At 38.2% G+C, this 15,265-nt stretch overlaps 1 protein-coding gene and 1 long non-coding RNA gene across 2 annotated transcripts in view; both read right to left on the bottom strand.

Moving 5' to 3' along the window:
• The window catches only part of LOC109178641 (ankyrin repeat-containing protein At5g02620-like), a 39,871-nt gene that overhangs the window by 23,950 nt on the left and 656 nt on the right, over positions 1-15,265 (bottom strand). The window contains exon 2 of the mRNA XM_019328177.1: positions 15,073-15,159. Coding sequence (XP_019183722.1) covers positions 15,073-15,159 — 87 coding nt within the window. The remainder of the gene's footprint in view (positions 1-15,072; positions 15,160-15,265) is intronic.
• LOC109178642 lies at positions 162-13,625 on the bottom strand. The gene is made up of 3 exons (XR_002053743.1): positions 13,615-13,625; positions 2,694-2,698; positions 162-249 (listed from the first exon to the last, which is right to left on the bottom strand). It is a non-coding gene; the product is annotated as an uncharacterized LOC109178642 (long non-coding RNA).

Genomic DNA, 15,265 nt, shown 5'->3' with positions numbered 1-15,265 from the left:
GGTTGTAATATCATGTATATTGGAGATTAATTGGATGTGTTTTGAAGTCATCATGACACAAAGGCATGTTCCGGGAGTCATGAAATGTCAAGAAAGTGAAAAAGGGCGGGTTGGAAGTATCATAACATGACCCGGGGACCCAAAGGAACAAAGGAGATGACGAAATATGCATTTTGGAGTGAAAATCAAGGCTCACGCTAGTGGTCACGCCGTGACTACCAGCGTGACTCCATTCTGCTTTGCATTTTTCTCTGTCGGGCGACGTTTTAGTATTTTGAGCATATCTCGGGCTAGGAGTGTCCAAATGAGGTGGTTCAAGTGGAATTCGAATGAAAACTCAAAGGGTTACAACTTTCATGAAGACCACAAAGGCTAGTTCGGACGTCTACAAGATAACAAATCGCCTAGAAACCATAATTGCTTCCCAGAGTGGTTGGTTACGGTCAAGGACATGACGTGAACTCGACTGTGTGCTCTAGAACCATCGAACTATGCTAAAAAGTCACGATGGAACTCACACTGTGAGCCCTATCGTGACCACGAGCCTAGAATCCTTTGGAAACTGTATATTTAGTGAGATGGAGGAGGGGGGTATAAATAGCCCTAGGCAGTTATTTTTGGAGAACTTTTCAATCTCTACTCTCCCACTTCTCTACACATTTCATTTGTGTAATCAATACAACTTTGAAGAATATTTGAAGAACATTTTCCATATTTCATATATGAATTTCCAATTTAATCTTTGGAAGTTATCAATCCAAGCTAAGTCTTTCTTGTTTCTTTTGCATTTTCTTTTTTCCAATTGTGATTGCAATGTCTCTTGTTTCAATTGATGCTTTCATTTATATTCGTAAGATGAATAGCTAGATTCAATTAGGGATTAGATTAAGTCATCTTTTGTGACTGATGCTATGTGATTAAATTGAGCTATGAGCTAGAGTAATGACTTGATGATGGCTCTAGTTGTGAGCTTGGTGGTTTGCATTGACCCTTATATGATTGTGCCAAATTGTGTAAGAGGTGCTTGGAAAAGGTATTGTCACTATGAGATAGAGCAATACCATAGCCACACCTCTCACTAATCCAACTCACCTTTAAGAAAAGAGGGTTGGAAGGAGATGCGAACATTGTATCACATGTTTGATAAAATGCTTCAATGACCTTGAGTCACCATGAGAGTCACGACCACAAGAGTGGCGTTGGCACCTAGTAGCATCTCCCTAGTTCCCTTGTCAATACATTACATGAGCTCTAACCAATGATACACTACATCATCTACACTTGAGTGACCTAGTCCAAACCCTTAGTTTTATTATTGACTGTTAATTGTTTCTTGATCTTTCACTACAATTTGATTGTCATTTCCGTTATTTCTCTCTTATCACATGAATCAAATTTACTCCTTTGAACTAGCTTCCAAACACTCTACACTCTTGTGATTAACCGCCTACTATTCAACCCCCTTCCGGTCCACTCCTTGAGACAATATCCGATGTGAGGATGCCCTCTCACACACACTTCATTCCACCACCACTTTAACATAACTTTCAAATGGCGCTTTTACCGGGGAGTGGCGTAGGTGTTGAATATATAGTTTGTCCATTCTGGTTTATATGAGTAGGTGTCCAAGTTAGGGAGTCTAGTTCACCATTTTTACATTGTGTTTGTGTCTTTTGTTTATTTCCACCTATTTTTTTGTTTGTTTCGTTGTCTTGTTGTGTTGTTTCATTTGTTGTTTTGTTCTACTTGAAATTTCCATTACACTAGTAGCTCACTTGCAACTACTTCTAGTTGCAAAAGTACAAAACACTATCTTGTCTTGGTGTTTGCAGGTTGATCTTCTATGACGTATTCTCAAGCGAGATTTCAACAAGAGGACTACTATGAGGACCAAGGAGGATGTATGCCACCAAAGGGAGACTATAATGCTCAAATTTCTAACCCCTATGGTTATGGAGATGATGAGGACTATAGGGCACACTCTCAAGGAAGATATGCATATTATGACCCACCGAAGAGCTACTAAGAGTCTTATTATGGTCATGATTATGAGCATTCAAGGAGGGCCCAACCTGTGACACCCCATAAATCCAAACACTAATCAAGGATTAATTAAAGAATTAATCCAAGTCTCTTTGATAATCTATTCCTAAAAATCCTGAAATTTAATAGTCGAGGGACTAGATTTGACTAGTCACTTAAGTCAAAGGGTTGTACCTTGTGCTTCTTGAGTTGTGCCCTTGTTCCCTTGTCTTTCCAACATTAGTAAGGGTAGGAATGTCTTTCTACCTAAGGTTTGTGATTCAAGCTAACCTAGCAATATTCTTTCATTTCATTCACCCTTTAATCTAAAACACAAAAACCTCTAGCCTCTCTCTAAAATGGTTTAGCTTCTTCTCCAAGCTAGAATTTGAGCATCCAAGTCTTGCAAGATTGCCTCCCAAGATTCCTACTTTCTTCATCTTGAGCATATGGGAGGGTAAGATCCTTGGTCTTTTGGTGTTTTTAACCTTCTTTTATGTGCCTTTTTCTAAAGATAGGATCTTTGTTGTGTTTTGGTTTATGTATGAAGTTAGTGTGGAAGAGGAGTTCTATGAAAGGCTTTTAAGGGTGAAAAGAGGAAATTATTAGGCTACAAAGGTAACCCATGCTTTACAAAACCTATTTTCTTACTTATATGATGATTTCTTGACTTCTACTTGTGATTCTTGTGATGATTTGTGAGATTTGATGCATTGTCTTGTGGTGATGCATGTTTAGAGCTTGTTCTTAGGGTTCTTGAATGCCATTGCTTGGCTATTTCTTGGGTTCAAGTCATATTGTTGTTGAGTGTGAGATTTTGGGTGTTTTGGACTTGAATTTGGACTTGTTGTTGAAAATCCCCGAAGGGATTATTGTGTACAGGAGGTGGTACCCGCGGGCCGGACGGCGGGCAGAGGACTACCCGCCGCCCCACCCGCGGGGAACGTGGTCGTTCGGGTGTATGTACCCACGAGTGGAGGTCCACCCGTGGCCCCACCCGCGGGGAACGTTGTTGGTTGTTTGCGGGGATTTGTTCCCCGTGATTCTTTTGTCTCGGTATTGATGTTTTGACCTCCCGATGTTGTTTTATTGGGCTATTTGTGAGTCTTCTTGATGTTTCGTATATCTAGAACTGTATGTTAAGAATCCGTGTAGGATTTGGTGTCTTGAATCGTGCTAAGGGTCGAACTTTGTGACTCGTTGGGCTAATGTGAGTCTTGAACGTTCTTTGGAACTAATTTTGGTTTACCCGTTTGATAAGCAGGCTAGTTTGATGTTGATATGCTAGTATGTGTGGTTTGTACCTTCGTATCGAGATTGCCAATTTGTGTTGACAATCATTTGGTGTTGGATTGGAATCCTTTGTTGATTGAGTATGGGCTCATGTCTTTATTGTGATCTCTTGATTGATTCCTATGATATGGTCGTATGTAATTCGTTGTACCTTTGTTGATACTTGATTAAGACTATTGTTGATTCTTAGTCTTCTTGGTAATGATGATGACCTTGTGTGTGATTATGATTGAGATTGGTGGTTGGTTACTTGAGCTTTGCTCACGAGTTTGGCGGTTTTGTGATTGTGAAGTTAATGGTACCCTCGTGTACTGAGAGTTCGGCGGTAATGTGGGTGGTTGTAAGTGGGGGGACGACGGTCCCCGGAGGCAAAAGGTTGGACCCAGAAGTACAGGGGTTACTTGGAGGTAATGGTTGGAGCTGAAATAAGGCCAGGGGTAGCCATAAGGTTGGAACAGGGCATAAAGTTGGAACTATGATACTTGTGACATGTAGTTGTCACTGTGGCATGTAGTTGGCCACTTGTGAATGTGAACTCTTTGCTTATGAGCATGTCTTGATGTATTCTACTTTGTGATCAGTTGAATGCATCCTGAGTTGTTTGTCTTTCATGTTGTTGTCTTGTCGTTGTTGGGAGGATGGTAATTCCCATTTCTTTTGAGAGTGTTTGATGAGTCTTTGAAGTTGACTTCTCTCCATGGTTTTGAAATGATATGTACTGTATTCCGTTTCAAAATGGTTTTGATTATACTTATCTATATATGTTATTTAACGCGTATTGATGGGTTACCAGCAATATTCGCTGACCGGGTGTTATCCCCATGTTTATTCCCTTGTTCTATAGGTTTTGAGTAGATGACTGAGAGTGCTAGACGTGGATCGCTAGATAATTTAGCTGTCCTGTGTAGACGTTATCTTTTGTTGGCCTGTGAGCCTAGTTTAGCGGCCTGTGTGCCTATATACTTTATGTTTTGTTGAATTGATAGTTTTTCCCGCCTGTGCACCTATGTCTGAGATAGGTGTGGCATAACACGTCACGATTTTATATAGCTTCCGTTTGCTTTATGTCTTGATGATTAGATGTTTTCTTGTGCATTTGAGTTTTAAAAATGTAGTAAAAATCGGGGGTGTTACACAACCACTAAGGAGAGATCTATCCTATGATCATTCAAGGGACTACCAAGCACCTAAGTACTACCAGAATGATTATGAGGAGAGATATCATAATCAAAAGGACTACTGTTGTGCATTTTGGATATCTAGTATGTATGAGGCTGTGAAACCATTGGAGTTGTGCATTGCAGTTTACAACTATTGTGCAGTGGTGCACTCAGCTTTGTGCATTTTACGTTTCGTGTCGTGAAATGTAGTCTGGTCGGACTTATTTGGATTACACTGTTTGAATTCTGTACCTGCGTTGGATTAGGAGTAAATACCTAGTTTGGTGGTGCATGCATTTTTTTATGGAAAAAACCTGTATGGACCATCTCACGGGTCGGATCTTTGATTAATGAGGTCAAATATCTTACCCATTAATCAAAGATTCGACTTGTCTCATGGATTGAGACCCGTGGGACAAACTCACAAGTGTTACCCTTTTTGATGAACTAATTTGCCCTTTTGGCTAATTATGGAGATTTTATAGGTTTAAAATCAAGGACATTTTCTGAAAAAAAAAATTAGGTAGATAATCTGAGTTATAGACTTCGAAATATAAATAGCTTAGATTTGTCCACTGTTCTCACGTACGAACTAGTTCTCATGTGAATCAAACCCTATATATATATATATATATATATATATATATATATATATATATATATATATATATAAGAGGGTTCATGTGAGAACAGACATTTAGGTGAAAAGTGAGAATTGATATGATCCATCCATTTGGCTAGATCAACAATTGAGGATTGCTAAAAAAAAAAATAAAGAGAAAAGTGACGAGGTTAGTTTTATAAATATTGAAAATTTAAAAGTTTGCAATAATGATAAAATTGACCCCATGTTTTATTTTTCTAAAATCCTCCATCTTTGATGAACTTTGATGGACAGTTGTGATCACTTTTTATAGTGTAGTTGTTCTCATAACCTACACACACATTGAAGGGTAATTTTATTTTTAAAATAATTATTACATTTTTATCCCTTAATCTAACCAAACACTATAATATAATTTCTAAAGATTATTCTTTCTCATATTTTTTCCCTACAGAATAGGATTCCTATTATATCAAAATTCATTTTGTAAACTAAGAGGGTATTGGGTACTTTCCCATCAATTAAATTTATGGAAAAAAATATTTTCAAGGAATGTATTTGATGGGAATAACTTTGCAAAGAAAATTAGTTAACATATTTGATGTTACACTAGAAACATAAGAATCAAATTACCTGAAAATTTAATTCAAATGCTTGGTTCATTTAAGCTTCCCTATGAACTTTTATTGGGAAAGTCTTGGCTCAACCACCCAAGTGGGGTGTCCATCTTTATGGGTGAGGTGTTGGCACAATAAGAATAATGGAAATCTATTGGGCTAAAGAAAGAAGGAAGCTTGGAACAAAATATTATAAAAGGTGTTACCAAGGGGTATTAAACACACAACCTCCCACTTGACAACACAAGCCCTAACTACCCAAGCCACTCAAGATCTTATGTACAAAAGGGTAGGAAGCTCCACTTATGCATGTAAGTGTGTTAGAAGCAAAGTAATGGGGGGGACACGTGTGTAGCCAGAATGAAGGTTGCTCGATGCCATCCATTTGACAACCATCTATGAGTTCATCAACAATATAAATAGGGTGTCTTCCCTCCCCTTAAAAACCATCGATCCCTTGGTTCACGACCTCCCTTTTGGCTGAGTGGTCTGAGTCTGCTCTCTCTTGCCAGCACTTTCTATTTCATTATTAGGGCTATAGCATTTATTATTTATGTATTCTTTGGGCTGCCATTTTGGGCCAGTATCTCGGGCTTTGTATGCACTCTTTTGAGCCTAGCGCCCCGAGCAATAATACTACTATTTTCCTACCCCCCCCCCCCTCTCCCATTTTGTACCTATATACCCATTTTATGGTGGACCCGGTTTCAACAAAACCATCATATACAAAAATTAAAAAGAAAAACATAACAAATAATTGATCTGAGAGTTTAATAAATCAATTGTAAATTAATAAGTAATATGTCAAAAAAATCCAATCTAAAATAAGAAATTTTTTTTTTGTTTTTTTTTTTTCTAAGTGAAATGTAGAATATTAAAAAAAAAAAAAAAAAAAGTACGTATGTAAAAAAACCAAAAAAAAATAATTGAGAGATATGCATTTCTTGTATAAATAGTGTTGTTATCCTTCGCAATGGTGGGAGAGACAAAGTTCTTATATTTTATTATTTATTAGTGAATTTGAATATGGTGCAAAAAAAAAAAAGATAAATATGTTATTAAATAAATTTGGTAGGATTCATTATCAATAAATTAAATAACAGAAATAAGCAACCGTCTCTCTCTACCTTGTTCTAGGGTTTCTCCCCTCTTAGGGTTTGCCTAGGGTTTATTAATCATTTCTTGATTTTCTTCCGGTTATTCACCAGTGCTTATATGTTCGACTGCTTAGTCTTTACCCTTGACGACGTCTGCATGGCTTCATCTACAACAAGCGATGGGGGCGTAGCAGGTTTGACGGCTCGTTGGACGTATTTGGTTTCGGAGGAGGAAGCTCTCGTGTTTGAACCGTCGGAGGAGGTGGTTGGTGGTGTTCAGGAATGGGAAGAGGAGACCTGGGTGGCTGTTGGCCGGTTCTTGACTGACAAGAGGGTGAAAGTGGAATACATGCATCAGGTTATGCCTTCAGTTTGGTGCCCTGTTAGGGGAGTCCAGATATATGAGGTCCAGCTGAATCTTTTCACGTTCGTCTTCTACCATAAAACATATATGCAGTACATGTTGGAGGAGGGCCCGTGGTCTTTTGAGAGTAGTACGTTGGTGTGCAGATAGGTCACCGACGGCGTCCTTCCGGCTGATGTGGTTCTCAATTCTGTCGACCATTGGGTGCAGCTTCACGACTTATCGCTTGGCTACACCTCAGACATGATTTCGGAACAAATCAGAAACTTCATCAAGTGTGACAAAAGATTCACTGGTGCACCGTGGCAGTCGTTTTATCGTGTTCGTGTCTCTATCCCTTTAGCACGGCCGATTAAACGTCACATGAAGCTTGTTAAATGGGATAAGTCTAGCTGCTGGGTGAACGTTAAGTATGAGAGGTTTCACACCTTTTGCTTCTACTGCGGTTTGTTGGGGCATGCATATAAGTTTTATCTTAAGGCGATGGATGCTTCTATTCCAGTCGATCAACATTCGTTTGGAGATGACCTCAGTGTAGGTGCTTTTCGGGGGCCTGGGGCTAGAGGAGAGCCGTGGTTGGTACCCTTGGGGGGTCAGCCGTGTCCGATTGCAAGTTTTGGCAATGATGATGTGGAGTTGCGGGGTGGTGACGAGAGGTCTTCGCAGGATAGTAGACGGGAGGGGGAGTTGGGCGTGGTGGCAGTAGCTAAGCGTAGGCGTGAGATGGAGGGTAATGGTTGTAGGAGGACGGGAGGCGGTAGTGGTGATGCAGATGTCTAAAAAAAATTATTCTCGGCGAGCCCTAGTGGTTCCCAGACCCACCCGTTCTCATGAGTACGATTAGTAGGAACTGTTGTGGCTTGGTTAATTCACGCACAGTTGGAGAAATTGTGGACCTGGTGTCCTTTAAGAAGCCCGAGTTTGTTTTTTAAGATGTCCCCCCTTATTCCCGACATGCTATGGTGCCCCGGGGTGAATCCGCCGGCTCCGTTAATCCCATTCCTTCAAGAAGTCCTTTAAGAAGCCCGAAATTGTGGACCTAGTGTCCTTTAAGAAGCCCGAGTTTGGCTTCGATGGACTTTTTTTATGTTGATAGTGTTGGTTTAAGTAGAGGTTTAGCTTTGCTATGGAGGAGGAATAATACGCAAGGCTCTTAAGTTACTCAAAAAATCATGTTGACGTAGAAGTTAGCCTGGGTAGTCTTCCATGTTGGCGTATGACGTGTCATTATGGATTACCGGAGCGTATTACGATACGGGAATCATGGGACTTTGTTAGGTCTCTAGTTGGTAGATCATTGATTCATTGGGTTGTTGTAGGAGATTTCAATGATCTCTTATTTCAGCATGAGAAGCGCGGGGGGAACCCCTATCTTGATAGCCTCCTTCGCGGTTTTGGGGAAGCTATGGATGATTGTGGATTGTCTCAATTGCCTTTAAGAGGTTATCAGTTCACTTGGGAGAGAGGTTGGGGTACTGTGGATTGGATAGAGGAGAGACTTGATAAGGTTCTGGCAAGTGTAAGTTGGAGAGATATGCTGGGAAGTGTGAGCGTGGAAAACATCATCATCCGCTCTTCTGATCACTCGGCCTTATTCCTCGGCGTAAGTGATTCTAGTACGAGGGGTGGGGGAGGAGAGGGGTTTCAAATTCGAGCTGGCTTGGCTTCTAGATGATGGTTGTAGAGAGGTTGTGGAAAGTACATGAGAGGATAAGAAGGAGGGTGGCTTGTTGGGGTGCCAACAACTCTGTGAGGAGCAGTTGGGGAGATGGGGGGGGGGAGCACTTCCATAAGTTTGGTGAGCAAATCAGAAATCTATGCAAGAACTAGTTGGCATTGAGAGGTCGTAGGGATCCATCCGCCTTGGCTGAATTCCAACAGACCAAATCGCAGTTGAGCCGTCTTGAAGCGCAGGAGGATGCATGTGTTTTGGAGACAACGTGCTAAACATCACTGGCTAAAGGGGCGGACGCAAACACAAAATTCTACCACAGGTACGCCTCTGCTTGTAAAAGGAAGAACACTCTTACTAAGTTTATAAATAGCTCTGGGGCTTGTGTTGAGGGGGTTGCTATGAATTCTCTTGTTTTGGGCTATTTTGACAATATCTTCCGGTATAATGGGTCTACCTGTGATGATCCTTTCTTTAACTCTATTATGCCCCGTGTCACCCAGTTTTGATAATGATACCCTGTTGCACCCTTTTGTGATAGAAGAGGTTAAGTATGCCCTTTTCTCTGTGTTCCCTGATAAAGCCCCGGGACCTGATGTGATGAACCCGGTGTTCTATCAACATTTTTGGGATGTGGTGGGGGGATGTGTCATCCTTTGTTATTCATTGCTTGAATTCCTGTTCTTTCTTGGAATGCCTTAATGATACTAATGTTGTCATCATCCCTAAGAAGAATGTTCCTGAGACCGTAGTTGACCTTAGGCCTATCGCACTATGTAACGTTGTTTATAAGATTATGGCTAAGGTGTTGGCAAATATGATGAAATCGCTTCTGGGTGACTTGATCTCTGAGTCTCAAGTGATTTTATTCCAGACAGGCTGACTACAGATAATATTCTAGTGGCTGCAAAGGTGGGTTATTACCTAAATAGAAAACAATGTGGGGTAGTAGGGTGGAGAGCCCTTAAACTGGACATGGCTAAGGCTTATGATCGAATGTATTGGTCCTTTCTGAGGATGGATGTTATTAGTGCTGGGTTTTGGTGACAGGTAGGTAGACCTAGTTATACTTTGTGTTATTACGGTCTCTTATAATTTCCTAATTAATGGTGTGAGTAGCGGAAGTGTGACCCCAACTCGTGGCTTACGATAGGGTGATCTATTATTCCCTTATTTATTATCTGTGCGGAGGGTCTCTCTCTTTTATTACAGAAAACTCAAATGGAGGGATCTATCCATGGGTGCAGGGTAGTTCGGGGTGCACACCCTATCTCCCATCTATTCTTTGCAGATGACAACCTACTTTTCTTTAAAGCAAATGCCCAGGAAGAAGGAGTTATTAAGCTGTCTGAGTGTTTATGGGAACTTGTCAAGTCAGGTGGTTTATTTTCATAAGTCCAGTGTCTACTTTAGCAAGAATATTTCTGAAGAACATAGGGAGGAGGTGGTAAGTGTGTTGGGTGTTGTACAGGCTCCAAATTTTGGAAAATATATGGGGTTACTTGCATTCGTAGAGAGAAATAAAAAAGCAGTTTTCTCTTACATTGAGAATAAGATCAAACATAGGATTGGTTCATGGAACAAAAAATTGCTATCTTAGGCTGGTAAGGAGGTTCTTTTGAAAAGTGTAGCTCAATCTATGCCTACTTTTTCTATGAGTGCATTCTTGCTTCCTAAGACTGTTTGCCTATCTATTGAGCGGACCATGAATCGTTATTGGTAGGGTAATGGGAATGAAGGGGATATTCACTTGAAAGCCCAGGATCGTTTATGTGTGCCTATGAAATTTGGTTATGTTAGGTAAATAAGCCTGGAGGTTCCTTACTAAGACCCATTCTTTGGATGCTAGGATTTATAAGGCTAGATATTTTCCTAGAACTTCTTTTATTGATGCCTCCGTGGGTAATCGCCCTAGTTATTGTTGGCGTCGTATTATGGCTGCTCATGATCTGGTTTGTGGTGGTGTAAGATGCATGATTGGATATGATAAATCTACTTTAATTTGGGGACATTCATGGTTACCTGACGATCCGAGTCCATTGGTGCAAGCCGCCATGCCCCCTCCCCCCCCCCCTCCCCCTCCCCCTCCCCCGGTTAAGTGGTGCACTGGTGTCGGGTTTGATTGACCACAACACAAATTCCTGGGACCCCGAAGTTTTGGTTGACTTGTTTGATCCGAATGATGTGGCTCGCATCTCTAGGATCCCTATTAGCCCTAATTATGAGGACTCATGGTTCTGGTTGGGTGACACGAAGGGTTATTATTCTGTAAAGAGTGGTTATAGACACATTACTGGTGAATATGAAAGCCACGTTGGGGACTTTGACAAATGGATCACCCTATGGAAATTGAAGGTTCTTCCCAAATGGAAGACTTTTTTATGGAGGGCTCTTAATGATATCCTCCCACAACAACTAACTTGCTTTTAAAGAGAGCAGAAGTGAATCCCTCATGCCCTCTATGTGATCGTACTCATGAGAATACAATGCACTCCCTTGTTTTGTGTGAATTTTATCAACTTGTGTGGAATATTTCTTCATTACCTATGTCCTCTATTTCTGGCAACACATTTTCTATATGGTTTAGACATGCGTTGGATGTGTGTAATTAAGATAACATGGGGCGGAATCTATGGCATGTAAGGAGGCAATATTGTGGCTGAAGGATCGTGGGGAGTTGGCCGTGGATCTCTACACTGATTGTTCGGGAGCTTCGGAGTATTTTATCTTCACAGGTGCCTATTTTGTCATATGTTGGTTTGGTTATAGATGAATGTAGGATTGCTATGTCCACTTTTAATAATAGCATTATTCGGTTAATTCCTAAATCAGCTAATGTTATAGCTCACACTTTAGCTACTACAGCCGTTTCTCAGGCTAATACTTTGTACTGGGACTCGGTCCCTCCAAACTCCATTTCCGATTTACTATCATAATACAAGCTTTGTTTTTCTTTAAAAAAAATAAATAAAAAATTGGTAGATTCAAAATTATCCCAAAAACTAAAATCATACCTTCCCTAAGTAGGATTTACTTTCGTTGATAGCATAAAATTAGATTCACATTAATTTAAACTTTTCTAAATTTAAAATTACAACAAACGTAGTTAAATTAAATTTCTAAAAAAGTTTGAAATTCCTGGTAATCACACACCCTCTCATTGAATATTATCTTTTACTTTTTCGCCTATTTTGCTAGTAAATCGGTCTAGTAATCCTTTATCCTGATCTAGTATATATCTTTTCAGGTGGGTCAAGGTCCTTTATCTCACATAGCCACATATATTTGTGTAATGAAGGTTTCCTTTATGTGGTTGCCTTATCGGCAAATTTTACTGTGAACCATTTCCAACACAGCATTATGTATCAGGGTTCAAAACGGTGCCGTTTCTTTTAATGAAAAGAAACGATACTCGGTCCGCGTAATTAACTCTGCTTGTATAACATATTCAGTTTCACTTTATATATATGTAGTTTAATTTCACCACAACTACTATTTCATTTGATTTCAATTACAATTTCATTCGACATTATACATACAATAGTCTTATTACAACGCATGTTATTGAATTTCATTTTATACACGCTGTAGTCTTATTGCAACACCATCAAATTGTAATTCTAATTCAACAACAGTTTCATTGGACAATATATACTCAAATATGTGAAACTGTTATTCAGTTTCATTTTATATACATTTTAGTTTCATTACAATACAACTATAGTATCATTTTGATATAACTACAGTTTCATTTGACAATATATACTCAATATGTGAGACATGTTATTCAGTTTTTTTTTATACACACTGTAGTTTCATTTCACTAAAACTAAAGTATCATTTCTATTCAACTACAGTTCTATTTGACAATATACACTCAATATGTGAGATATGTTATCCAGTTTCAGTTTATACATAATGCAGTTTCATTTCAACACAAATAAAGTATCATTTCGATTCAATTATAGTTTCATTTGATAATATAAACACAATATGCGAGACAATTTCATTTTAGATACACCGTAGTTTCATTTTGTTATGAACACATAAAAAATACGGAATTTGTTAAAAAGTAATAGTTGCCGTTTCTTTACTTAAAGAAACGGCGCCGTTTTCGGACCATGGTCCACAGGATAACAACCGCTTATTATCTTGCTTGCCGGAATGGAAACTAGTTATGTACTTTTTGTTAGAATAATTGTCATGTATTCTCGATCTCTAAAACCCCTCCACTCCGCAAATTATATCGTGGATCATAATTCACTTTACAAGGTGAACCTTGGTCTAAAACGGTATTATTTTAATTTTATCAAATTTTTTATTTTTTTTCCTTTTCACTGTTAACGGCATTAATCATTTATATGTTTGAAAACTCAAAGCTTAATGATCATAAACTATATACTATATATTCAGAAACTCAAATATTTGCTTAATATTCATAAACTAGATACTATATGTTTAAAAAATCAAAGTTTACTGTTAAAAAACTAGACATTATATATTCATAAACTCCAAGCTTAATGTTCATAAACTAGTATTTTAAGAAACTCAATACTTAATATTTAGAAACACGGTCGATGCGATTTTTGAAAAATGAAACTAACAACACCACATTAATCGTGACAGCTAAAACGCTGTCGTTTTGAACTAGAGTCCACCTTGCAAGGTAGATCCTAGTTCGCGATCTAACTATTGCCTCTAGATTCTCTCTCTTTTTCTTTTTTATTTTTTTTTTGTTTTATTATTTATTTTTATAAAGAAAGGCAAGACTCAGAACCACGCAACTGATGCAACATTATTCATAATTTGGAAGTTACAAAGACTAGCCAACAAAGGTTAATGATTTTCTAGATAGCACAAGCTTCATAATTGCAACCTAGCTAGGGATCTCCAAAATGCTAATCAAGTATATGAACAACTATTGTCTCAAGAATTGTCAACCGGTAGAAGCTGAAGGCTTCGTGCCACTTTGTATTTATGTAAACAAATACTTAGTGGAATTCTCATTGGAGTTTAAAAAGAAGAGTGGAGTAGAAAAGTTTTTCGAATCACTATAAAAATATCTCGCACTTTCTTTCATTTTCATTATTTCTACTAAGCAACTAACCACATACTCTACACACACTAACTCATTAAATATATCAAAACCTAGATACATCACTTGTAATTGGCAAGCTTCAAAAATTCTGGTTCAACAATGACAAATATAATGTTTTTTGGAAAATAAGTCATTTTCCAAAAAAAAAATTCCTTTCCAGTGTTTGGTTGCGGAGCGATATGTTGTTGCAAGGTTGGCATTGTTGTAGATTCATAATTTCTATACTGTAGATTCATAATTTCTATACTGTAGATTCATAATTTCTAAACCATAGATTCATAATTTAAATACAATAGATTCATAATTTCTATACACTAGACTCATAATTTCTATACTGCAGATTCATAATATCTATACTGTAGATTCATAATTTATGTACTGTAGATTCATAGTTTCTAAATTGTATAGTTATCAAATTATGAACATAGAGTTCTGTGATTTGTGAATACAAAGTTCAACTATTGGATATATGAACATCGAAAATTATGAACATATAGCTCTATAATTATGAACATATATTTATAAAATTATGAACATATAGCTCTATCACATGTTCACAAACCTAATACTGTAGATTCATAATTTCTATACTGTAGATTCTTAATTTAAATACAGTAGATTCATAATTTCTAAACTGTGCGATTGCGAAGAGAGAAACGCCTTTAACAGCAAGTGAAAATAATTTTTTTTTTAATTAGAACGGCGTCGTTTTCGACGAAAACGACGCCATTATGGAACTGTGCCCACCTTACAAGGTGGGTACGTTTTCACAGCATTCCAGAAAACTATTTTGGTGTGTTTGGTTCATTTTTGGAAAATGAACATAATTATTTTTAATTTTAAATATTTAAAATATACAATGATGGTGGTGGTGGTGGTGGTAGTGGTGGTGGCGGTGGTGGTGGCGGCGGCGGCAGCGGGTAATTAACTGTTCCACTGCTACAAACGAAAAATGACTTCCCCCAAAAAATGGAAGGCATTTTCCGAAAAATCTTCTCTATTTTCTATTGACCACACCCCTATTTTCCATTGACTTTCATTTTTTCCCTCTAGCCAAACAATAGAAACTCAAAAAATGATTTACAGAAATCATTTTTCGAGTTTCTAAATACACCCTAAATTTTATTTTTAACAATTGATATTACCTGTTGCATCCGCATCACGTTCATATCTAGACTTTAATGTCAGCATTAATCTGCTCCACCATGATTTTCCCCTGTGGTCAACCTTATCTATCATGTACAAAACTCGTTGTTATCAATTATCATATTTGTTTGTAATATATATAATCATTTTATTTCCAAAATGTTAGATGCATACAAAATTCTATAAATAAAT

The sequence above is a fragment of the Ipomoea nil genome, unplaced genomic scaffold (genome assembly GCF_001879475.1).
Source record: "Ipomoea nil cultivar Tokyo-kokei standard unplaced genomic scaffold, Asagao_1.1 scaffold0865, whole genome shotgun sequence".
NCBI classification, from domain to species: Eukaryota; Viridiplantae; Streptophyta; class Magnoliopsida; order Solanales; family Convolvulaceae; genus Ipomoea; species Ipomoea nil.
The sequence above is the reverse complement of the archived record's forward strand: the minus strand, read 5'-3'. Positions and strand labels throughout refer to the sequence as shown.